Genomic DNA, 27805 nt, shown 5'->3' with positions numbered 1-27805 from the left:
ATATATTGAAGTAACATCTCAAGACATCAGTCAGGAAGTTAAAGCTTGGTCGCAAATGGGCCTTCCAAATGGACAATGACCCCAAGCATACCTCCAAAGTTGTGGCAAAATGGCTTATGGACAACAAAGTCAAGGTATTGGAGTGGCCATCACAAAGCCCTGACCTCAATCCAATAGAAAATGTGTAGGCAGAACTGAAAAAGCGTGTGCGAGCAAGGAGGCCTACAAACCTGACTCAGTTACACCAGCTCTGTCTGGAGGAATCGGCCAAAATTCACCCAACTTATTGTGGGAAGCTTGTGGAAGGCTACCCTAAACGTTTGACCCAAGTTAAACAATTTAAAGACAATGCTACCAAATACTAATTGAGTGTATGTAAACTTCTGACCCACTGGGAATGTGATGAAAGAAATAAAAGCTGAAACAAATCATTCTCTCTACTATTATTCTGACATTTCACATTCTTAAAATAAAGTGGTGATCCTAACTGACCTAAGACAGGGAATTTTTACTAGGATTAAATGTCAGGAATTGTGATAAACTGAGTTTAAATGTATTTGGCTAGGTGTATGTAAACTTCCGACTTCAACTGTATGCAGGCACCACTTTTCCGTTATTTATATTTAAGAATGTTTTGATACATTTCATTTCACCAATTTGGACTATTTTGTATATGTCCATTACATGAAATCCAAATAAAAATCAATTTAAATTACAGGTTGTAATACACCAAAATAGGAAAAACGCCAATGGGGATGAATACTTTTGCAAGGCACTGTGTAGGTAGGGGTAAAGTGACTAGGCAACAGGACAGATAGACAGTAGCAGCAGGGTATGTGGTGTGTGTATGGCGTCAGTATGCATGTTATTGTGTGTGTGTGGGCATATGAAGTGCGTATGTGTGTGTTGGGGTGGCAGTGTAAGTATGTGTGAGTGTGTTGGTAGAGTCTAGTGTGTGTGCATAGAGTCTGTGCAAAAAAGGGTAATTGCAGGTAGTCAGTGTAGCCATTAGATTAGCTATTTAGAAGTCTTGTTTAGAAGTTGTATTGCTTCGGGTCCTGTTGGTTCTAGACTTGGTGCATTGGTACCACTTGCTTGCCATGCGGTAGCAAATTCCTTGAATTTGTTCTGAACCTGCAGACTGAAAAGACCCCTGGTGGCATTTCTGGTGGGGTAAGTGTGTATGTGTCAGTGCTGTGTGTAAGTTGACTATGCAAACAATTAGGAATTTCCAACACATTAATGTTTCTTATAAAAACAAGAAGCAATGCAGTCAGTCTTTCCTCAGCTCTTAGCCAAGAGAGACTGGCATGCATAGTATTGACATTATCCCTCTGTTCTGGGCCAACTGCAGCATAAATAGGTCCTTCTTTGCAGCACTTGACCAAATGACTGGACAATAATCAAGATAAGATCAAACTAGAGCCTGCAGGACTTGCTTTGTGGAGTGTGGTGTCAAAAAAGCAGATCATCTGTTTATCACGGACAGACCTCTCCCCATCTTTATAACCATTGAACCTATATATTTTGACCATGACAGTTTACAATCGAAGGTAGGGGTGTAAACTCATTCCATGGATGGCCTAGTCTCTGCAGGTTTTTGGTTTTTCCTGTCAATTAAGCCCTAGACAACCAGGTGTGGGGAATTCCTTACTAATTAGTGACCTTAAATCATCTATCATATACAAGGGAGAAGAGAACCTGCAGATATTCGGCCCTCCGTGGAATGAGTTTGCCACCTGTGATCTAAGGTAACACCAAGTAATTGAATCTCCTCAACTTCCTCAACAACCATACTGTTCATTACCAGATTCAGCTGAGGTCTACAACTTAGGGAATTATTTGTACCAAATACAATGCTCTTAGTTTTAGAGATGTTCAGGACCAGTTTATTACTGGCCACTCATTCTAAAATTGACTGCAACTCTTTGTTTAGGTTTACAGTGACTTCACTAGCTGTGGTTGCTGATGCATACATGGAGACACAGACATTGTTTAATGCCAGTGGCAGGTCATTGGTAAAAATAGAAAAGAGTAGCAGGTAAGAGAGCTGCCCTGCGGTACACCACACTTTACATGTTTAACATTAGAGAAGCTTCCATTAAAGAAAACCCTCTGTTCTATTTGATAGATACAGTGCATTCGGAAAGTATTCAGACCCCTTCCCTTTTTCAGGGAACAGCCTTATTCTAAAATTGATAAAATTATATTTTTTCCTCATCAATCTACACACAAAACCACATAATGACAAAGCAAAAACAGGTTTTTAGACATTTTTGCAAGTTTATTAAAAATAAGAAGCATACCTTATTTACATAAGTATTCAGACCCTTTGCTATGAGACTTGAAATTGAGCTTGGGTGCATCCTGTTTCCATTGATCATCCTTGGATGTTTCTACAACTTGATTGGAGTCCACCTGTGGTAAATTCAATTCATAAGGTCCCACAGTTGTCAGAGCAAAAACCAAGCCATGAGGTTGAAGGAATTGTCCGTAGAGCCCCCGAGACAGGATTGTGTCGAAGCATAGATCTGTGGAAGGGTACCAAACCATTTCTGCAGCATTGAAGGTCCCAAAGAACACAGTGGCCTCCATCATTCTTAATTGAAGAAGTTTGGAACCACCAAGACTCTTCCTAGAGCTGGCCGGCCGGCCAAATTGAGTAAATCGTAGAAGAAGGGACTTGATCAGGGAGTTGACCAAGAATCCGATTGTCACTTTGATAGAGCTCCAGAGTTCCTCTATGGAGATGGGAGAACCTTCCAGAAGGACAACCATCTCTGCAGCACTCCACCAATCAGGCCTTTATGGTAGAGTGGCCAGACGGAAGCCACTCCTCAGTAAAAGGCACATGACAGCCCGCTTGGAGTTTGCCAAAAGGCACCTAAAGGACTCAGACCATGGAAAAACAAGATTATCTGGTCTGATGAAACCAAGATTGTAGTCTTTGGCCTGAATGCCAAGTGTCACGTCAGGAGGAAACCTGGCACCATCCCTATTGTGAAGCATGGTGGTGGCAACATCATGCTGTGGGGATGTTTTTCAGCGGCAGGGACTGGGAGATTAGTCAGGATCGAGGGAAAGATGAACAGAGCAAAGTACAGAGATCCTTGATGAAAACCTGCTCCAGAGCGCTCAGGACCTCAGACTGGGGTGAAGGTTCACCTTCCAACAGGACAACATTCCCTAAGCACACAGCCAAGACAATGCAGGAGTGGCTTCGGGACAAGTCTCAATGTCCTTTAGTGGCCCAGCCAGAGCCCTGACTTGAACCCGATTGAACATCTCTGGAGAGACCTGAAAATAGCTGAGCAGCGACACTCCCCGATCCAACCTGACAGAGCTTGAGAGGATCTGCAGAGAAGAATGGGAGAAACTCCCCAAATACAGATGTCAAGCTTGTAGCGTCGTACCCAAGAAGATTCGAGGCTGTAATCACTGCCAAAGGTTCTTCAACAATGTACTGAGTAAAGGGTCTGAATACTTATGTAAATGTTATATTTCCGTTTTTTATTTGTAATAAATTAGCTAAAATTTCAAAAAAACTGTTTTTGCTTGTCATTATGGGGTATTGTGTGTAGATTGATGAGGGAAAAAAACAATGTAATTTATTTTAGAATAAGGCCGTAACATAACTAAATGTGGAAAAGGTTGAAAAGCCATAACACATAAATTTTTTCAACAACAGGTTATGGTTAATAATATCAAAGACTGCACTGAAATCTAACAGTACTGCTCCCACAATCATCTTATTATGAATTTCTTTCAACCAATCATCAGTCATTTGTGTCAGTGCAGTAAATGTTGAGTGCCCTTCTCTATAAGCATGCTGAAAGTAAGTTAATTTGTTTGCAGAAAAATAGCATTGTATTAGGTCTGTTGTGGTGACCCTATTACCGCCACACCGGAAGTCATGAGTCATGACCGCAGTAAAATTCCACATGACCGTTGAGTCACAATAATTTGTTGGTAGTACCCAACTCGCTAACGACCATCAGGTCCTAATGGCTTGGTACTCAGGGCTCTATTGTCCCTCTAACCACTCTGACTTCAATGCAATTGAAAATCACATCGAACACTTATCATCAAACCAGTATGTGCTTTTAGAACACCTCACTGTGATTGATCAATTTGAAGAATGAAGTTCGACAACAGGTTGAAATTGACTGGAAAACATGGTTGTTGTGGATGTTGTTTCAAAGCCTAACACAATGAAATGGACAGCGCTTTCTAAGTTGATGCTTGATTGAAAAAGCCCATACATACAGTACCAGGCAAAAGTTTGGACACACCTACTCATTCAAGGGTTTTTCTTTATTTTTACTATTTTTTACATTGTTGAATAATAGTGAAGACATCAAAACTATGAAATAACACACATGGAATCATGTAGGAACCAAAAAAGTGTTAAACAAATCAAAATATATTTTATTTTTGAGATTCTTCAAATAGCCTCCCTTTGCCTTGATGACAGCTTTATGACGCTCTTGGCATTCTCTCATCCAGCTTCACCTGGAATGCTTTTCCAACAGTCTTGAAGGAGTTCCCACATATACTGAGCACTTGTTGGCTGCTTTTCCTTCACTCTGCTGTCCGACTCATCCCAAACCATCTCAATTGGGGTGAGGTCGGGGGATTGTGGAGGCCAGCTCATCTGATTCAGCACTCCATCACTCTCCTTCTTGGTAAAATATCCCTTACACAGCCTGGAGGTGTGTTGGGTCATTGTCCTGTTGAAAAACAAATGATATTCCCACTAAGCCCAAACCAGATGGGATGGTGTGTCGCTGCACAATGCTGTGGTAGCCATGCTGGTTAAGTGTGCCTTGAATTCTAAATAAATCACAGACAGTGTCACCAGCAAAGCACCCCCACACCATAACACCTCCTCCTCCATGCTTTACGGTGGGAACTACACATGCGGAGATCATCTGTTCACCCACACCGCGTCTCACAAAGACATCTCAAATCTCAAATTTGGACTCCAGACCAAAGGACACATTTCCACCGGTCTAATGTCCATTGCTCGTGTTTCTTGGCCCAAGCAGGTCTCTTCTTATTATTGGTGTCCTTTAGTAGTGGTTTCGACCATGAAGGCCTGATTCACACAGTCCCCTCTGAACAGTTGATGTTGAGATGTGTCTGTTACTTGAACTCTGTGAAGCATTTATTTGGGCTTGCTTTTTCTGACACTGGTAACTCTAATGAACTTATCCTCTGCAGCAGTGGTAACTCTTGTCTTCCATTCCTGTGGCGGTCCTCATGAGAGCCAGTTTCATCATAGCGCTTGATGGTTTTTGAACTGCACTTGAAGAAACTTTTAAAGTTCTTGAAATGTTCCGAATTGACTGACCTTCATGTCTTAAAGTAATGATGGACTGTTATTTCTCTTTGCTTATTTGAGCTGTTCTTGCCATAATATGGACTTGGTCTTTTACCAAATAGGGCTATCTTCTGTATACCCCCCCCTACCTTGTCACATTTTACATTTCTAGTCATTTAGCAGACACTCTTATCCAGAGTGACTTATAGTTAGTGAGTGCATACATTTTCATACTGGCCCCCCGTGGGAAACGAACCCACAACCCTGGCGTTGCAAGTGCCATGCTCTACCAACTGAGCTACAGGGGACTTGTCACAACACAACTGATTGGCTCAAACACATTAAGAAGGAAAGAAATTCCACAAATTAACTTTTAAGAAGGCACACCTGTTAATTGAAATGCATTCCAGGTGACTACCTCATAAAGCCGGCTGAGAGAATGCCAAGAGTGTTTAAAGCTGTCATCAAGGCAAAGGGTGGCTATCTGAAGAATCTCAAATATGAAATATATTTTGATTTGTTTTAACACTTTTTTGGTTACTACATGATTCCATATGTGTTATTTCATAGTTTTGATGTGTTCACTATTTTCAACAATGTAGAAAATATTAAAAATAAAGAAAAACTCTGCAATGAGTAGGTGTCCAAGCTTTTGACCGGTACTGTATATTAGAGCTTATTCATAGGCCTATATATGATCCCAAGTTAGTGAATTTGATTTTGAATAGCCTTGTAAAAAGTTTTTTTTTTGTATTTTCATAATTAATAGGCTGACACATTACCTTTAGCTACAGAATACCTCACCACTGTGCGTTTCCATCTCCTCCCCTTTCTCCTTCATTCCTTTCCCGAGCATACAGACAGAGGGGCAGTCAACAGTTTAATTAAATATGTTTCATTGTGAAAACATGTTACTGTCGACGTTCCCGAACAGATTGCACTTGGTTTCCCAAATGAAGCACTAGGTAGCTGCAGGAACAGGGTTGGAGAGCCCATGACATACAGAGTTAGGAAGGAATATCACCTGTCGCGCAGCGAGAGGCTGCATGCTTCTCAAGCAGTGGTGTGTGAAGTGAAATAACCGGAGTGGCCTACCCGGCATGATTGAAAAACAAACCAGTGGGAAAGTTGCCTTCATTAGCGAGTGCATATGGCTGACATGTATTTTTTCCCCCTGCTCCTGTTCCTGCCCGTTTGATAATGGGACATTCTAAATCAAAACAAATTTTACATATTAGTGAAGACAAGATTAAATTGAGAATAGTCTGATGGGTGAAAACATGATCGCTTGATGAGAGAACAGCATGTGCAGCCTGTGGCAAGGAACAGAGCGCAAGCTTTTATTGAGACTTTCTCAAATCATCAATAGCCTATAGTCGTAGCCCATATATGTTTTGACATTCTAAGGTTTGTATCATTCACAACTAAAGTTGCCAAATAACTCTAAATCTAGCGTATAGGACCTGTTTCAAATGATCACTTTTACACTCAACATAGCCACTTCATATGCACACTCGCTCCACAATGGGAAAAATATCCTTTCAGCTAAGTTCTATTATATTCTTCTTACTATAAAATCATATAATAATAAAGTAATGGCATATCATTAAGCATACAGTATCTTGTCTGCTAAGTGAACTAGCCTACAGCCTATGGCGTGGCACATAGCCAGGTAACATACAGTAGACCAATTCATATTCTGTTCTTCTGAAATACATTTTCTTCATATCATATTGTTTCTTAAGACCTGCCTAAAATAAATAATTGATTAATTGTGATGGTGTATATTAAATTGACTTTTGAAATTAAAATTACATTAAATTGACTTTTTAAAATGTAGATGTTCCAAAGGCGCGCATCAGTGACTTGTATGCGTGGATGCCTGGAGATGCTAAACGTGTTTATGTTAATAAACGATAAATTACCTTGAGACCGGCAGGATTTTGCATGACAATAACCGGCTGACAAAATGTCATGACCACCAGCGGCCCTAATTTGGTCAAACAAATTTTTTCCAAAAGTTTGCTAAGAGCTGGCACCGAGCTGATAGGTCGGCTGCTAGAACCAGTAAAGGATGCTTTACCATTCTTGGGTAGCGGAATTACTTTGGCTTCCCTCCTGGCCTGAGGACAAAGACTTTTCTCCAGGCTCAGATTAAAGATATGACAGATAGGAGTGGCTATAGAGTCAGCTACCATCCTCAGTATCTTTCAATCTAAGTTGTCAATGCCAGGAGGTTGTTGATCGATAAGAATAATTTTCCCACCTCTGCCAAACTAACTTTACAAAATTCAAACTTACAATGCTTTTCTTTTATTATAATAATTGTTTTATGTATGAATACGATGGCTCACTATTTGTTGTTGGCATAAGTTTGCCCACTTTGCCAGTGAGGTAATCATTAAAATAATTGCTAACATCAAATGGTTTTGTGATGAATAAGGCATCTGATTCGGTGAAAGATGGAGTTGAATTTGTCTTTCTGCCCATAATTTCATTGAAAGTACTTCATTGATCTTGGCTTCATAATATAGTTTATTCTTTTTGTTGAGTTTAGTCACATCATTTCTCAATTTGCAGTAAGTCAGCCAGCCAGTCACACTTATTAGCCACTCCTTTTGCCCCAGTTGTATTTTTAATTTGTATTCCTCATCAATCCATGGAGCCTTAACCATTCTAACAGTCAGTTTCTTAACAGGTGCATGTTTATCAATAATTGGAAGAAGCAATTTCATAAATTCATCAAGCGCAGCGTCTGGATGCTCCTTATTTATCACATCATACCAACAATATTTTTAACATCATCCACATAAGTCACTGCAGAATCTTTTGTATGATCTCTTATACACTATTTTAGGCCCAGCTTTTGGAACTTTGGCTTTCCTGGATATAGCCACTATATTGTGATCACTGCATCGAATTGGTACAAATACAGCTTTGAACAAAGTTCTACAGCGTTAGTAAAAATTTGATCAATTCATGTGGATGATCCAGTTCCTGTAGTGTTTTTAACACCCTGGTAAGTAGATTAATGACCTTAACCATATTACAGGCACTGGTTACAGTGAGCAGATTCCTCATGAGCTGACAGCATGATGAAAACCAGTCAATATTCAGATCCGCAAGAATGCAGATCTCTCTGTTCACATCACATACACTATCAAGCATTTCACACACATTATTTAGATACTGACTGTTAGCACCCTATAATAATAGACTTTAGATGAGGCAGGTGAACCTGCAACCACAACACTTCAGTAACACTCGACATTAGATTTTCTGTAAGCATTACAGGGATATAGCTCTGAATATATATATATATATATGTATAGACAGTATCCCACAAAAGTGAGTACACCCCTCACATTTTTGTAAATATTTGAGTATATCTTTTCATGTGACAACACTGAAGAAATGACACTTTGCTACAATGTAAAGTAGTGGGTGTACAGCTTGTATAACAGTGTAAATTTGCTGTCCCCTCAAAATAACACAACACACAGCCATTAATGTCTAAACCGCTGGCAACAAAAGTGAGTACACCCCTAAGTGAAAATGTCCAAATTGGGCCCAAAGTGTCAATATTTTGTGTGGCCACCATCATTTTCCAGCACTGCCTTAACTCTCTTGGGCATGGAGTTCACCAGAGCTTCACAGGTTGCCACTGGAGTCCTCTTCCACTCCTCCACCTTCCGTTTGAGGATGCCCCACAGATGCTCAATAGGGTTCAGGACATGCTTGGCCAGTCCATCACCTTTACCCTCAGCTTCTTTAGCAAGGCAGTGGTCGTCTTGGAGGTGTGTTTGGGGTCGTTATCATGTTGGAATACTGCCCTGCGGCCCAGTCTCCGAAGGGAGGGGATCATGCTCTGCTTCAGTATGTCACAGTACATGTTGGCATTCATGGTTCCCTCAATGAACTGTAGCTCCCCAGTGCCGGCAGCACTCATGCAGCCCCAGACCATGACACTCCCACCACCATGCATGACTGTAGGCAAGACACACTTGTCTTTGTACTCCTCACCTGGTTGCCGCCACACACGCTTGACACCATCTGAACCAAGTAAGTTTATCTTGGTCTCATCAGACCACAGGACATGGTTCCAGTAATCCATGTCCTTAGTCTGCTTGTCTTCAGCAAACTGTTTGCGGGCTTTCTTGTGCATCAACTTTAGAAGAGGCTTCCTTCTGGGACGACAGCCATGCAGACCAATTTGATGCAGTGTGCGGCGTTTGGTCTGAGCACTGACAGGCTGACCCCCCACCCCTTCAACCTCTGTAGCAATGCTGGCAGCACTCATACGTCTATTTCCCAAAGACAACCTCTGAATATGACGCTGAGCACGTGCACTCAACTTCTTTGGTCGACCATGGCGAGGCCTGTTCTGAGTGGAACCTGTCCTGTTAAACCGCTGTATGGTCTTGGCCACCGTGCTGCAGCTCAGTTTCAGGGTCTTGGCAATCTTATAGCCCAGGCCATCTTTATGTAGAGCAACAATTCTTTTTTTCAGATCCTCAGAGAGTTCTTTGCCATGAGATGCCATGTTGAACTTCCAGTGACCAGTATGAGGGAGTGTGAGAGCGATGACACCAAATTTAACACACCTGCTCCCCATTCACACCTGAGACCTTGTAACACTAACGAGTCACATGACACCAGGGAGGGAAAATGGCTAATTGGGCCCAATTTGGACATTTTCACTTAGGGGTGTACTCACTTTTGTTGCCAGCAGTTTAGACATTAATGGCTGTGTGTTGCGTTATTTTGAGGGGACAGCAAATTTACACTGTTATACAAGCTGTACACTCACTACTTTACATTGTAGCAAAGTGTCATTTCTTCAGTGTTGTCGCATGAAAAGATATACTCAAATATTTACAAAAATGTGAGGGGTGTACTCACTTTTGTGAGATACTATCTATATATATATATATATATATATATATATCAACACCTCCCCCATAAGCGTTCCTGTCTCTTCTGTAGAAGCTATATCCTTGTATTGCTACTGCTGTATCATCAAATGAATTATCTAAGTGAGTCTCAGAAATGGCTAATATATTAATGTTTTCTGATAGCAAGTTATGGATTTCATGAAACTTATTTCTAAGGCTACATTAATATGGACTATTTCTAGCCCTTTCCTGGGTAGCTTATCAGGGATAGACATAATATTGAAAAGAACAAACAAAGCAAGAGAGAAAGAAAACATTCAGCAGTCCATTAATCAGTTGGTGTGTGTAAGTGTGTGTGTGTGCTGTGGTGTTGAAGCTACGAAACCATAGGCCTGGCTCTCTCATCCCTTCCAGGCTTTTGGGAGGGAGGGTGGACAATGAGCCTGTCATAGCGGATGTAAGCAATGTCCCCATGTGCTCTGGCAGCTTTCATGGCTGGGATAAGTTCTTTCCTCTTCATGAAATGTCAATGAGATCCTACATCTGTAACATGAATTGCCAATGAGTTGAAGAAGTTAGCTGGCTCTGTTAGGGCGACCAGCTAAACTGGCAGGGAACCAGGCTTTTGTTAGCTTGCGCTGGCTGCTAAAGGAGGCAAGCTAGCGTGGAAGAGAGTGGCTGAGGGCTGAGGGGGTCTTTGAAGTGAAATGGAGCTAACCACCTTCCATTCCCAGAGGAGACAGCTAGAGAGTGAGCCTCTCAGGCGCTGTGTGGAACCTCCACTGTTTCGCTCCAGTGAAGGGAGGACATGAGGCGAGGCTGCTTCTTCCAGCAGCAGGCCTCTATATGAGACACATATTTCCACAACCCCTATTCCTGCCCTGTCTGTGCGTTTTCTATTGCCTGGTGAATCCCACACTTTCTAGAAATCAGTTAAAATATGAATGACATGTAAACAGCTGATTGGCCAGCTCAGCCAATGAGACGTCTCGGCCAAAAACATGACGTCATCCTCTATGAGGAAATAGCAAGCATTTTTGAAACAGTCTGTTAACAGATTTTTGTTTCTCTTTATTATTTATATTTTTTGTATTTTACCCCCTTTTTCTCCCCAATTTTGATCTTGTCTCATCGCTGCAACTCCCCAATAGGCTTGGGAGAGGCGAAGGTCGAGTCATGCGTCCTCCGAAACATGACCCGCCAGACCGCGCTTCTTAACACCCGCGCGCTTAACCCGGAAGCCAGCTGCACCAATGTGTCGGAGGAAACACCGTTCAACTGACCACCGAAGTCAGCCTGCAGGTGCCCAGCCCGCCACAAGGAGTCGCTAGAGCGTGATGAGCCAAGTAAAGACCCCCCGTCCAAACCCTCCCCTAACCCGGACGACGCTGGGCCAATTGTGCGCCACCCTATGGGACTCCTGGTCACGGCCGGTTGTGACACAGCCTGGGATCGAACCCGGGTCTGTAGTGACGCCTCAAGCAGTGCCATAGACCGCTGCGCCACTCGGGAGGCCCTAGATTATGAGCTTTCTAATTGAGATGTTACTTTAACTGTAAGTTGCAGTGAATAAAAATGTCTGATAAATGACCATTATGTCAACATTTGGTCCGCTTATGTGACCTATCTATATGTGCCGTGTCCCCTTAGGAGGCAGAGGGGGCGCTGCCCTACCTGCTGGTGCTGTGTGGGGACCACGGGATGTCCGAGACGGGCAGCCACGGGGGCTCGTCTGAGCATGAGGTCAACACACCCCTGGTGCTCATCAGCCCCGCCTTCAAGAAGAAAGGTAAGCACTCTCATTGGCTCTCCTGTTATCCCCCCCCCTGTCTGTCTGTCTTGCTGTCGGTGAACAAGTAGGCACATGCACACCGGTGTTCAAATCCGTATCACAACACATATCCACAATAGTATAGTGAAAATCCGTTTACATTTGTTTTCACCTATGAAAAATTTGGTTAAGTGAGGATTAACATCACTTTTGTTAAGTAAGGGCCTACTCCAGAGCGCCTGTGCCACACACACACACACACACACACACACACACACACACACACACACACACGTTCACGCCTGGTTAAATAAAGGTTAAAAAAATACACGCTCTCTCTCACACACACAAACATACACACATGGCCATCTCTCAGCGGAGCTCTCACACTGTGAGAAGCGGTGATGTCTTGGCAATGTGTTAAGAGGAGCTCATTAACGTCTCGCCGCTCTGTGACGAACGTGTTGGAGGCCGTCGGTGTGAATGTGATAATTGTTTCTATATTCGCCACGTCTATTTCTAGATCACTCCTCATCTACATGGGTTTATTTCAGGTGGATAAAATTTTACTGAAAGACTGGCTGAGAAATGAAGTGTTGGCAGAAACATGATGGACAGGCTGGTACAGTAACTTGTACTGTTGGACCTCAGACACATGATGGACAGGCTGGTACAGTAAGTTGTACTGTAGGACCTCAGACACATGATGGACAGGCTGGTACATTAAGTTATACTGTAGGACCTCAGACACATGATGGACAGGCTGGTACAGTAAGTTGTACTGTTGGACCAGACACATGATGGACAGGCTGGTACAGTAAGTTGTACTGTTGGACCAGACACATGATGGACAGGCTGGTACAGTAACTTATACTGTAGGACCTCAGACACATGATGGACAGGCTGGTACAGTAAGTTGTACTGTAGGACCTCAGACACATGATGGACAGGCTGGTACAGTAACTTATACTGTAGGACCTCAGACACATGATGGACAGGCTGGTACAGTAAGTTGTACTGTTGGACCTCAGACACATGATGGACAGGCTGGTACAGTAAGTTGTACTGTAGGACCTCAGACACATGATGGACAGGCTGGTACATTAAGTTAATACTGTAGGACCTCAGACACATGATGGACAGGCTGGTACAGTAAGTTGTACTGTAGGACCTCAGACACATGATGGACAGGCTGGTACAGTAAGTTGTACTGTTGGACCAGACACATGATGGACAGGCTGGTACAGTAAGTTGTACTGTTGGACCAGACACATGATGGACAGGCTAGTACAGTAACTTATACTGTAGGACCTCAGACACATGATGGACAGGCTGGTACAGTAAGTTGTACTGTAGGACCTCAGACACATGATGGACAGGCTGGTACAGTAACTTATACTGTAGGACCTCAGACACATGATGGACAGGCTGGTACAGTAAGTTGTACTGTTGGACCTCAGACACATGATGGACAGGCTGGTACAGTAAGTTGTACTGTAGGACCTCAGACACATGATGGACAGGCTGGTACATTAAGTTATACTGTAGGACCTCAGACACATGATGGACAGGCTGGTACAGTAAGTTGTACTGTTGGACCAGACACATGATGGACAGGCTGGTAAAGTAACTTATACTGTAGGACCTCAGACACATGATGGACAGGCTGGTACAGTAAGTTGTACTGTAGGACCTCAGACACATGATGGACAGGCTGGTACAGTAAGTTGTACTGTAGGACCTCAGACACATGATGGACAGGCTGGTACAGTAAGTTGTACTGTAGGACCTCAGACACATGATGGACAGGCTGGTACAGTAACTTATACTGTAGGACCTCAGACACATGATGGACAGGCTGGTACAGTAACTTATACTGTAGGACCTCAGACACATGATGGACAGGCTGGTACAGTAAGTTGTACTGTTGGACCTCAGACACATGATGGACAGGCTGGTACAGTAAGTTGTACTGTTGGACCAGACACATGATGGACAGGCTGGTACAGTAAGTTGTACTGTTGGACCAGACACATGATGGACAGGCTGGTACAGTAACTTATACTGTAGGACCTCAGACACATGATGGACAGGCTGGTACAGTAATTTGTACTGTAGGACCTCAGACACATGATGGACAGGCTGGTACAGTAATTTGTACTGTAGGACCTCAGACACATGATGGACAGGCTGGTACAGTAACTTCGACTGTAGGACCAGACACATGATGGACAGGCTGGTACAGTAAGTTGTACTGTAGGACCAGACACATGATGGACAGGCTGGTACACTAAGTTGTACTGTAGGACCAGACACATGATGGACAGGCTGGTACAGTAAGTTGTACTGTAGGACCTCAGACACATGATGGACAGGCTGGTACAGTAAGTTTTACTGTAGGACCAGACACATGATGGACAGGCTGGTACAGTAAGTTTTACTGTAGGACCTCAGACACATGATGGACAGGCTGGTACAGTAAGTTGTACTGTAGGACCAGACACATGATGGACAGGCTGGTACAGTAACTTCGACTGTAGGACCAGACACATGATGGACAGGCTGGTACAGTAAGTTGTACTGTAGGACCAGACACATGATGGACAGGCTGGTACAGTAAGTTGTACTGTAGGACCTCAGACACATGATGGACAGGCTGGTACAGTAAGTTGTATTGTATGACCTCAGACACATGATGGACAGGCTGGTACAGTAAGTTGTACTGTAGGACCTCAGACACATGATGGACAGGCTGGTACATTAAGTTGTACTGTAGGACCAGACGCATGATGGACAGGCTGGTACAGTAACTTATACTGTAGGACCTCAGACACATGATGGACAGGCTGGTACAGTAAGTTGTACTGTAGGACCTCAGACACATGATGGACAGGCTGGTACAGTAAGTTGTACTGTAGGACCTCAGACACATGATGGACAGGCTGGTACAGTAACTTATACTGTAGGACCTCAGACACATGATGGACAGGCTGGTACAGTAAGTTGTACTGTAGGACCTCAGACACATGATGGACAGGCTGGTACAGTAAGTTGTACTGTAGGACCTCAGACACATGATGGACAGGCTGGTACAGTAACTTATACTGTAGGACCTCAGACACATGATGGACAGGCTGGTACAGTAACTTATACTGTAGGACCTCAGACACATGATGGACAGGCTGGTACAGTAAGTTGTATTGTAGGACCTCAGACACATGATGGACAGGCTGGTACAGTAAGTTGTACTGTTGGACCAGACACATGATGGACAGGCTGGTAAAGTAACTTATACTGTAGGACCTCAGACACATGATGGACAGGCTGGTACAGTAAGTTGTACTGTAGGACCTCAGACACATGATGGACAGGCTGGTACAGTAAGTTGTACTGTAGGACCTCAGACACATGATGGACAGGCTGGTACAGTAAGTTGTACTGTAGGACCTCAGACACATGATGGACAGGCTGGTACAGTAACTTATACTGTAGGACCTCAGACACATGATGGACAGGCTGGTACAGTAACTTATACTGTAGGACCTCAGACACATGATGGACAGGCTGGTACAGTAAGTTGTACTGTTGGACCTCAGACACATGATGGACAGGCTGGTACAGTAAGTTGTACTGTTGGACCAGACACATGATGGACAGGCTGGTACAGTAAGTTGTACTGTTGGACTCAGACACATGATGGACAGGCTGGTACAGTAACTTATACTGTAGGACCTCAGACACATGATGGACAGGCTGGTACAGTAATTTGTACTGTAGGACCTCAGACACATGATGGACAGGCTGGTACAGTAATTTGTACTGTAGGACCTCAGACACATGATGGACAGGCTGGTACAGTAACTCGACTGTAGGACCAGACACATGATGGACAGGCTGGTACAGTAAGTTGTACTGTAGGACCAGACACATGATGGACAGGCTGGTACAGTAAGTTGTACTGTAGGACCAGACACATGATTGACAGGCTGGTACAGTAAGTTGTACTGTTGGACCTCAGACACATGATGGACAGGCTGGTACAGTAAGTTTTACTGTAGGACCAGACACATGATGGACAGGCTGGTACAGTAAGTTTTACTGTAGGACCTCAGACACATGATGGACAGGCTGGTACAGTAAGTTGTACTGTAGGACCAGACACATGATGGACAGGCTGGTACAGTAACTTCGACTGTAGGACCAGACACATGATGGACAGGCTGGTACAGTAAGTTGTACTGTAGGACCAGACACATGATGGACAGGCTGGTACACTAAGTTGTACTGTAGGACCAGACACATGATGGACAGGCTGGTACAGTAAGTTGTACTGTAGGACCTCAGACACATGATGGACAGGCTGGTACAGTAAGTTGTATTGTAGGACCTCAGACACATGATGGACAGGCTGGTACAGTAAGTTGTACTGTAGGACCTCAGACACATGATGGACAGGCTGGTACATTAAGTTGTACTGTAGGACCAGACGCATGATGGACAGGCTGGTACAGTAACTTATACTGTAGGACCTCAGACACATGATGGACAGGCTGGTACAGTAAGTTGTACTGTAGGACCTCAGACACATGATGGACAGGCTGGTACAGTAAGTTGTACTGTAGGACCTCAGACACATGATGGACAGGCTGGTACAGTAACTTATACTGTAGGACCTCAGACACATGATGGACAGGCTGGTACAGTAAGTTGTACTGTAGGACCTCAGACACATGATGGACAGGCTGGTACAGTAAGTTGTACTGTAGGACCTCAGACACATGATGGACAGGCTGGTACAGTAAGTTGTACTGTAGGACCTCAGACACATGATGGACAGGCTGGTACAGTAAGTTATACTGTAGGACCTCAGATACATGATGGACAGGCTGGTACAGTAACTTGTACTGTAGGACCTCAGACACATGATGGACAGGCTGGTACAGTAACTTATACTGTAGGACCTCAGACACATGATGGACAGGCTGGTACAGTAAGTTGTACTGTAGGACCTCAGACACATGATGGACAGGCTGGTACAGTAAGTTGTACTGTAGGACCTCAGACACATGATGGACAGGCTGGTACAGTAAGTTGTACTGTAGGGCCTCTGACACATGATGGACTGCAGAGCTCATGTTCTGGATTGTCCTGTCAACTCAACTGGCAGAATTAATCTTGAGCTAAAAACAGGACACAGCATTAATAAAATATACATTTTTGAATGGATTTTGTTTTATTTTAAAGTGTGCTACATAAAGTGAATTAATCATTGTTATTAAAGTATGACGTAGGGGATTAGAGGAGTAGGGGATTAGAGGAGTAGGGGATTAGAGGAGTAGGGGATTAGAGGAGTAGGGGATTAGAGGAGTAGGGGATTAGAGGAGTAGGGGATTAGAGGAGTAGGGGATTAGAGGAGTAGGGGATTAGAGGACTAGGAGATTAGAGGACTAGGAGATTAGGGGAGTAGGGGTTGATTGGAGATGCGGTACATAAATTATGTTCTGCTCCTGTGACTTCTCACTTCATTTCTCAACTGTGTACGTGTGTGTGTGTGTGTGTGTGTGTGTACACACGCGTTTGTCTGTCTGTCTTGTGCATGTGTGCCTCCTTGCGCGCTCTTGTTTCTATGTCCTGAGATACTCCCTCAAACTATCTCTTCTCTCTACTCCTTATAAACAGTAGGGATGGAGAAACAGTCAACAGTCGAGCAGGTGGACCTAACCCCGACCCTGGCTCTTGGTCTGGGCCTGCCCATCTCCCAGAACAGCGTGGGCCGACTCATCCAGCCCGTGGTAGAGGAGGCCTCGCTCAGGGACCAGCTGCGCTTCCTGCACCTCAACGGCCACCAGCTGAGCTACCTGCTGAAGGACAGCATCCCAGCCTATGAGAAAGGTAAGAGGGAATAGTGTGGGTCAGTGCAGTGGTAGTGCCAGATCAGAGCAAGGCAAAATCAGCTTCCAGCCTCCCAAAGCAACAGAGTTGTCTGTGTGTACTAGAGCTCTTCACGGGTCCAAACAGATGGACCCGTTCCGAAATGAATCCGTGGCTTTCCCACCCAACCCGATATGCATAAATATATATACTTTTTAAAGGAGACCAGTTCCGAATGGACCCAAGGACAGTCAGATCCGTTCCAAAATGGCCCGTGGAAAAACACACAAATGGACCCGTGTTGGTTTGGATCCGAGAGTAGAACGAGAGAGAGAAAGAAACCTCTGCCAACAATTAACAAGCGATATTGGCCAAATGATCGATCCACAGTTACATGTCCTTAAAAACTACCAAATGACATATAACAAACTACAAACAAAATATTATGTGTTTCGATGTGTAGCATAATCAAAACTGTATAGCTTATTGTTTTATTGGTTTTTACTTTCCTAAAACAATAATTGTTCACCTTACGGTTCAGCTGTCAGAGATTTGAGCGCTTAATGTATCAGGGCATTGCATGCATTTATGTCTATAGGCCTAGCTTCCACTGTATGATATTAATATTAAAGGAAGAGAAGCTTAGGCCTAGCCCTAGAGAGAATAAAGGAGCAACTTTGGTAGGCCTAAAGCATCTTTCCTGACCTCAAGCCTATACCACACCAAACCTTCACAAAAGTTTCTTAACTTTATTAGAGTAATATCAAAGTAAGTCAAGTCATTGTTTAAAGGTAAAATACAAACTGTAGGCATACCCAACAAATGACAGCAAAAGGCTAATTATATTTATTTTACGTCAGGCCTACTTTAAACTTTTATCTTAAATTAAATACAGAGCACAAAATTAAAAATACATTTTGAACTTAATTTAGCCAACGAAAATGTCTCAACAAAATGAAACAAAACACTTTGCATATTTAAAGAAATGTTTTAGATTCTAAACTAGGCTTACAATAATAATAATGATAAAAACAAATTATAATAAATACGAAAATAAATAAATAAAAGTTCGAAAATTGCATCAAAGCTGAATAGCGAGTTGCACACATTCCATTTGCCCACGTGACGTTCTTCTCATCTTTATCACTAAAACTTGTCCCCACAGAGGACATTCCCCTTGTCGGCTTCTTTTCACTATACTCTTTCTCCTCTAACTTTGGTTTTACTTCAATGAAAAAGGCCTCCATTTTTGCAAACAACAGTAGCCTAGGCCAAGGCTCCTTTCACGCGCTCTCTCTCTTCAGCAGCAGGCGTAAGTAAGGTGAGAGGCCTGAACCAGTTTCTGCTGGACATAAGCTATATGTTTTATTGAGTTGCAATCAAGCTTGCACAGTTCTCATCGCCTCACACATTAAATGAACAGAGGACAGGTCCAGTTGGTAAATCAATTTTAATTGCACATACCCGAGACCCGTGGCAATTCAGACCCAACCCAGATCCGAGACAAAATTCTGAATTTATGGTCGGATCTCGGAATTTGGGATCTGTTGGACCTCTAGTGTGTACAAAGCTATTTAGATAAAGCCAAAAAAAGTGGCTAAATTCAAGTGTGTTATTAATAAAACAAGTATGAACAAGCAAGTATACAGGTGCTTAAGCACATGAGCACAATGTGTGGTGTACACAAACAGCATATGTCCCTGGAACCCTTTAAGTCTGTAAATAGATGGAAGGATTCAACATGGTTGAGTTACAAAGATTGCCTTTGGCTGCCTCTCTACAGAAGACAATCCTTCTCCCTCTCTCTTGACGCACACACACACACACCTACACACACCTAACACACACACACACACACACAGCCTTCCTCTGCAGGGTTTTACTCTCTTTCCCTCTAGTATCTTACTGAGTCACTGTCAAAGAAAGAAAGGAGAAGATTATCAAACTTTGGAGTTCTCACACAAACACACACACCTGTGTTTAGGCTGTGTTGTATACATGTCAGAGCAAGGCTGTGAGGCCTGTCCTTGGGCTATTACAGGGGATGTTCTGTGTCAGGTCATCTCTTCCCAGTGATCAAAATTGCTCCTGCACATTTATTTGGTTCATAATCTTGAAAAGGGTCAACTTAACTCAAATGCACAATATAGACTGAGTGTACAAAACATTAAGAAAACATGTTCTTTCCATGACATAGACTGACCAGGTGAATCCAGGTGAAAGCTACGCTACATGACCAAAAGTGGACACCTGCTCGTCAAACATCTAATTCCAGAATCATGGGCATTAATATGTAGTTAGTCCCCCCTTTGCTGCAATAACAGCCTCCACTCTTCTGGGAAGGCTTTCCACTAGATGTTGGAACATTGCTGCGGGGCCTTGCTTCCATTCAGCCACGAGCGTTAGTAAGGTCGGGCACTGATGTTGGGCGATTAGGCCTGGCTCGGCATTCCAATTCATTCCGAAGGTGTTCGATTGGGTTGAGGTCAGGGCTCTGTGCAGGCCAGTCAAGTTCTTCCACACCGATCTCGACAAACCATTTCTGTATGGACCTTGCTTTGTACACGGGAGCATTGTCATGCTGAAACAGGAAAGGGCCTTCCCCAAACTGTTGCCACAAAGTCTAGAATGTCATTGTATGCTGTAGCGTTAAGATTTCCCTTTACTGGAACTAAGGGGCCTAGCCCGAACCATGAAAAACAGCCCCAGACCATTAGTCCTCCTCCACCAAACTTTACAGTTAGAACTATGCATTCGGGCAGGTAGCGTTCTCCTGGCATCCGCCAAACCCAGATTCGTCCGTCTGACTGCCAGATACATACATCACTCCAGAGAATGCGTTTCCACTGCTCCAGAGTCCAATGACGGCAAGCTTTACACAACTCCAGCTGACGCTTGGCATTGTGCATGGTGATCTTAGGCTTGTGTGCGGCTGCTCGGCCATGGAAACCCATTTCATGAAGCTCCCGACGAACAGTTCTTGTGCTGACGTTGCTTCCAGATGCAGTTTGGAACTCGTTAGTGAGTGTTGCAACCGAGGACAGATGATTTTTATGCTCTTCAGCACTCTGCGGTCCCGTTCTGTGAGCTTGTGTGGCCTACCACTTTGCGGCTGAGCCGTTGTTGCTCCTAGATATTTCCACTTCACAATAACAGCACTTACAGTTGACCGGAGCAGCTCTAGCAGGGCAGAAATTTGACGAACTGACTTGTTGGAAAGGTGGTGTCCTATGACGGTGCCACTTTGAAAGTCACTGAGCTCTTCAATAAGGCCAATCTACTGCCAATGTTTGTCTATGGAGATTGCATGGCTGTGTGCTCGATTTTATACGCTTTTCATCAACAGGTGTAGCTGAAATAGCTGAATCCACCAGTTTAAAGGGGTGTCCACAAAGTTTTGCATTCCTTATTGATGTCACCTATTAAATCCACTTCAATCAGTGTAGATGAAGGGGAGGAGACAGGTTAAAGGATTGTTGAGCCTTGAGACAACTGAAACATGTATGTGTGCCATTCATAGGTTGAATGGACAAGATAAAATATTGAAGTGCCCTTTGAACGGGGTATGATAGTAGGTGCCAGGCGCACCGGTTTGAGTTTGTCAAGAACTCCAATACTGCTGGGTTTTTCACGCTCAACAGTTTCCCGTGTGTATCAAGAGTGGTCCACCACCCAAAGGACATCCAGCCAATGGCAGGACAGTGCTCGAAAACGGGTCATTGATGAAAGACAAAGAAGGCTGACGCTTTGTGCAGTGTAACAGACGGGCTACAGTTAGTCAACTGACAGTCCAGTACAACATTGGTGTCCAAAGACCCATAAAAGAATGCACAACTTGTCATACCTTGACACGAATGGGGTATGGCAGCCGACGACCTTGCAGAGTTCCTCTTCTTTCAGCAAAAAATAAGAAACTTTGGTTGCAGTGGCTAAGGAACGAAAACACTGGACACTGGAGAACTGGAAAAACATTGCCTGGACTGATGAATCCCAGTTCCTGCTGTTTCACGCTAATGGGAGGACTAGAGTATGGAGAAAACCACGAGTACATGCGTCCATTGTGCCCCTTGTCAACATTGCAGGCTGGTGGTGGTGGTGTGGGGTGTGTTTTCATGGCACGCATTGGGCCTAAAAGTGGAGCAACGTTTGAATGCTACAGGATATCTGAACATCTTTGCCAATCAGGTGCATCCTTTCATGGCAGCAGTGTATCCATCTGCGAATAGATTTTTTCAGCAGGATAATACCCAATGCCACAAGGCTAGGATTGTCCAGCTTACCGCAGTGGCCTGCCCAGTCACCAGATCTCAATCCAATTTGAGCATCTGTGGGATGAGATGGAACGAGCTATTTGGAGTAGAAATCCACTACCAGCCAACTTGACACTGTGGGAAGCATTGGAGTCAACATGGGCCAGCATCCCTGTGGAACGCTTTCGACACCTTGTAGAGTCCATGCCCGACTAATTGAGGCTATTCTGAGGGCAAAAGGGGGTGCAACTCAATATTAGGAAGGTGTTCCTAATGTTTTGTACACTCAGTGTAAATGTCTAGAAGTAAACGTGGTACAGAGGTAATAGTGGTTCTGAGGTCTCACTAGGTTGGAACATGGAGCCTACAATTCGAGGGTTGTGGGTTTGAATATGTAAAGTTAGGCACTATATGGTATGTCAGAATCCCTTGAGGATTCTCTGCTGGTGTGTCAACTATATGGAACAGTACAGGAACATATTCCATATTCATTTTGAGGTAGGGTTCCTGCTTTAAAATGATGTGTTGATCTAGCTGGCTTCTGAATGATGTGTTGATCTAGCTGGCTTCAGAATGATGTGTTGATCTAGCTGGCTTCAGAATGGTGTGTTGATCTAGCTGGCTTCAGAATGATGTGTAGATCTAGCTGGCTTCATAATGATGTGTTGATCTAGCTGGCTTCAGAATGATGTGTTGATCTAGCTGGCTTCAGAATGGTGTGTTGATCTAGCTGGCTTCAGAATGATGTGTAGATCTAGCTGGCTTCTGAATGATGTGTTGATCTAGCTGGCTTCAGAATGATGTGTTGATCTAGCTGGCTTCAGAATGGTGTGTTGATCTAGCTGGCTTCAGAATGATGTGTAGATCTAGCTGGCTTCATAATGATGTGTTGATCTAGCTGGCTTCAGAATGATGTGTTGATCTAGCTGGCTTCAGAATGATGTGTTGATCTAGCTGGTTTCAGAATGATGTGTTGATCTAGCTGGCTTCAGAATGATGTGTTGGTCTAGCTGGCTTCAGAATGATGTGTTGGTCTAGCTGGCTTCAGAATGATGTGTTGGTCTAGCTGGCTTCAGAATGATGTGTTGATCTAGCTGGCTTTTGAACAAAGAATAATCCATGTTGGTAGATAGTGTGAGTGTGTTTCCCCAAACCACCGCACGAGTGTGTGTGGGCGCAAGTGAGTGTGGGCGCAAGTGGGTGTGAGTGTAAGTGGGTGTGAGTGTGTCTGGGCGTGAGTGTGTCTCTCTCCTCAGAGTGCTTGATCTTGATCAAAGCCAAGTCTCACAATGCAGATTCCTATCGGTGAATGTGTGTCAAAACACAGGCTGGTCACAAGAAAGAGATGTTGAATTCAGATGCTTGAAAACGTTCGGAGGACGTCGATATATGCCTTCGTCGGGGCGCTCACCCCCCAAGAATAAACAATTATGGCATAGCACTGGGCTGGAAATTACGAGGCTCAGAGCCAGAGAGCTGCCTTGACCACTGCACCACTCAGAGCCAGAGAGCTGCCTAGACCACTGCCCCACTCAGAGCCAGAGGATGCTTAGACCACTGCCCCACTCAGAGCCAGGGAGCTGCCTAGACCACTGCCCCACTCAGAGCCAGAGGATGCTTAGACCACTGCCCCACTCAGAGCCAGAGGATGCTTAGACCACTGCCCCACTCAGAGCCAGAGGATGCTTAGACCACTGCCCCACTCAGAGCCAGAGGATGCTTAGACCACTGCCCCACTCAGAGCCATAGGCTGCCTAGACCACTGCACCACTCCGAGCCAGAGGCTTCCTAGACTACTGCACCACTCAGAGCCAGGGAGCTGCCTAGACCACTGCACCACTCAGCCAGAAAGCTGCCTAGACAACTGCACCACTCAGAGCCAGAGAGCTGCCTAGACCACTGCCCCACTCAGAGCCAGAGGCTGCCTAGACCACTGCACCACTCAGAGCCAGAGGCTGAGCCAGAGGCTGCCTAAACCACTGTGCCACTCAGAGCCAGAGCGCTGCCTAGACCACTGCACCACTCAGAGCCAGATCGCTGCCTAGACTACTGCACCACTCAGAGCCAGATCGCTGCCTAGACCACTGCACCACTCAGAGCCAGATCGCTGCCTAGACCACTGCGCCACAGCAATTCACCATTCTCTTGCAAGCAGGGAGGGTACTTGATGATACTTAATGGAAACAGTGCATTGTTTTTAATTATTTAGTTTTAAGCCTTCCCCAAACCATAACCCTATCCTTAACCACTCGAAATGAATACCTAAACTTAACCCTTTCAGTTGTTTCTGTTAAACTTGCAACCACACTGAATTAACCCTGTAACCATGCGGAATGAATTGGTCAAAAATCGACGTTCATCCAATTACGGCAAATTCTGAAGTGAAACTATGAGGTCAGGTCAAAACATGCCCTCTGTGCTCGCCGTGCTCTACGCCACCTAAATAGCACACGCATAGATGCACACAGGCAAACACATAGACATACACTCACACACAGGCAAACACACAGACATACACTCACACACAGGCAAACACACAGACATACACTCACACACAGGCAAACACACAGACATACACTCACACACAGGCAAACACACAGACATACACTCACACACATGCAAACACACAGACATACACTCACACACATGCATACACGCAGACGCAGTTCTACATGCCACAGTTCAAGACGTTTGCATTACCTGAGTATTTCGATAAATGACACACATTGAACCCTGAGTAAAGATATTAATGATAAGTCAGGGTTGATAATCATCTATGTTCACAACTGTTAACATTTTCACTGTCTTATTATCAATTCACCGCCACCGCCACCCTCTCCCCTTCATCTCCTTCTTTTTGTTTCAGGACTCAGCTCCCCACAGGCCTCTGAGTGATGAATGCTCATTACGGTAGAAAAATGCTTGCTAATCAATCAGAGTGGCTGCTTAGTGCAACTGTAATTTAAAGCAAATTTAGATTCTAGTAGAGTAGCTCAAAAGTATTTAGTATTTATTAGAATCCCCATTAGCTGCTGCCAAGAGAGAGGATAACTCACACAGGTCTTAAATGACTGTTCTGAGTTCGACCTAAAATGGCTGCCAGGAAGGCCCTTGTCCACACTGCAGACTATTCAGCAAATTATTCATTTGCCAGTTTCCATAGTGATTCTGGGACTTCTACTTTACAAGCAGCGGACCTAAGTCTAGTTCTTGAGGCTATTGCAACTCTGAGATAGTGACCTCAAAGCATCCTTGTTCTTCCTGTGTACACAATGGACATGCCTAGACATCTACATTAACATCCATCTTACACTGTACATGCCTAGACATCTACACTAACATCAGTCTCACAACCAACATGCCTAGACATCTACTCTAACATCCAGCTCACACCTACAGTAGACATCTACTCTAACATCCATCTTACACTGTACATGCCTAGACAGCTACACTAACATCCATCTTACACTGTACATGCCTAAACAGCTACACTAACATCCATCTTACACTGTACATGCCTAGACAGCTACACTAACATCAGTCTCACAACCAACATGCCTAGACATCTACTCTAACATCCAGCTCACACCTACAGTAGAAATCTACTCTAACATCCATCTCGCACCAGACATGCCTAGACATCTACTCTAACATCCATCTCACACCAGACATGCCTAGACATCTACTCTAACATCCACATACAGTAAATGAGCCTTATTTCTTGACAAACACAGAAAATACATGATGAAATGCTAAAGTCAGTCAGTGGCGTAGCTCCTATCTTTCTTTTTCTTTTTTCATTACCTTTTATTTCCTACATACAGTATTTCAATTACTGGACCTCCTTTGATTGGCTTTTTGTTTTTCCTCAGTGAAAGGAACAGGGGACTCTGTTCAATGGACTCTGTTCAATCTGACATAAACCTCAGATAGAGGAAGTTGGACAATTGGAGAAAGTGACTGCTCTTAAAGTGAACTCCGCAAGGTTCAGGTTATTGCTGTCCCAGTCAGTGTCACTTTGATTAAAGCAGCCCTAATGCATGTCAAGGTCACATCCAGCCAAAGACCAAGCAAGCAATGTGGTTCGAAGTTCAACCAAAGTGGCAATTGATTGTGGCAATACCACACCAATCACTATTAGACTGACACAGTGGTGCCTACGTCAAGGCAGCTCGCCTCCTTCCCTTTTTGACCTAACACATGTCCATCTCAAGGTGAGCATACAGTGCCTTCGGAAAGTATTCAGACCCTTTGACTTTATGCAAATTTTGTTACGTTACAGCCTTATCCTAAAATGGATTAAGTAAAAAAAATCCTCAGCAATCTACACACAATACCCCATAATGACAAAGCAAAAAAAGTGTTTTAGAATACCTTATTTACATAAGTATTCAGACCCTTTGCTATGAGACTCGAAATTGAGATCAGGTGCATCCTGTTTCCATTGATCATCCCTGAGATGTTTCTACAACTTGATTGGAGTCTACCTGTGGTAATTTCAATTGATTGGACATTATTTGGAAAGGCACACACCTGTCTATATAAGGTCCCGCAGTTGACAGTGCATGTCGGAGCAAAAACCAAGCCATGAGGTCGAAAGAATTGTCCGTAGAGCCCCCGAGACAGGATTGTGTCGAGGCACAGATCTGGGGAAGGGTACCAAAAAATGTCTGCAGCATTGAAGGCCCCCAAGAACACAGTGGCCTCCATCATTATTAAATGGAAGATGTTTAGAACCACCAAGACTCTTCCTAAAGCTGGCCGCCCGGCCAAACTGAGCAATCGGGGGAGAAGGGCCTTGGTCAGGGAGGTGCCCAAGAACCCGATGGTCACTCTGACAGAGCTCCAGACTTCCTCTGTGGAGATGAGTGACGAGGCGGAAGCCACTGCTCAGTAAAAAGCACATGACAGCCCGCTTGGAGTTTACCAAAATGCACCTAAAGACTCTCAGACCATGAGAAACAAGATTCTCTGGTCTGATGAAACCAATATGGAACTCTTTGGTCTGAATGCCAAGCGTCACATCTGGAGGAAACCTGGCACCATCCCTACGGTGAAGCATGGTGGTGGCAGCATCATTCTGTGGGGATGTTTTTCAGTGGCAGGGACTGGGAAACTAGTCAGGAACAGGAGGCAAAGCTGAACGGAGTAAAGTACAGAGAGATAGATCCTTGATGAAAACCTGCTCAGGACCTCAGACTGGGGCGAAGGTTCACCTTCCAACAGGACAATGACCCTAAGCACACAGCCAAAACAATGCAGGAGTGGCTTCGGTACAAGGAATATCCTTGAGTGGCCCAGCCAGAGCCCGGACATGAACCCAATTGAACATCTCTGGAGGGACCTGAAAATAGCTGTGCAGCAACACTCCCCATCCAACCTGACAGAGCTTGAGAGGATCTGCGGAGAAGAATGGGAGAAACGCCACAAATACAGGTGTGCCAAGCTTGTAGCGTCATACCCAAGAAGACTCGAGGCTGTAATCGCTGCCAAAGGTGCTTCAACAAAGTACTGAGTAAAGTGTCTGAATACTCATGTAAATATGACATTTCATTAAAAAAATTTAAACCTGTTTTTGCTTTGTCATTCTGGGTTATTGTGTGTAGATTGATGAGGGGGAAAAAACAATTTAATCCATTTTAGAATAAGGCTGTAACCTAACAAAATGTGGAAAGGTCAAGGGGTTTGAATACTT

At 44.1% G+C, this 27805-nt stretch overlaps 1 protein-coding gene across 2 annotated transcripts in view; it reads left to right on the top strand.

Annotated features, from left to right (window-relative positions):
* LOC121540485 (GPI ethanolamine phosphate transferase 2) overlaps positions 1 to 27805 on the top strand; it is a 133757-nt gene that overhangs the window by 43742 nt on the left and 62210 nt on the right. For both annotated transcript variants that reach the window (XM_041849394.2, XM_041849404.2), the window contains 2 exons: positions 11869 to 12007; positions 17669 to 17881. In XM_041849394.2, coding sequence (XP_041705328.1) covers positions 11869 to 12007; positions 17669 to 17881 — 352 coding nt within the window. The remainder of the gene's footprint in view (positions 1 to 11868; positions 12008 to 17668; positions 17882 to 27805) is intronic.

The sequence above is a fragment of the Coregonus clupeaformis genome, chromosome 3 (genome assembly GCF_020615455.1).
Source record: "Coregonus clupeaformis isolate EN_2021a chromosome 3, ASM2061545v1, whole genome shotgun sequence".
In the NCBI taxonomy this organism is placed as follows: domain Eukaryota; kingdom Metazoa; phylum Chordata; class Actinopteri; order Salmoniformes; family Salmonidae; genus Coregonus; species Coregonus clupeaformis.
Note: the sequence above shows the minus strand (reverse complement) of the source record. Positions and strands in the feature narration are given on the sequence as shown.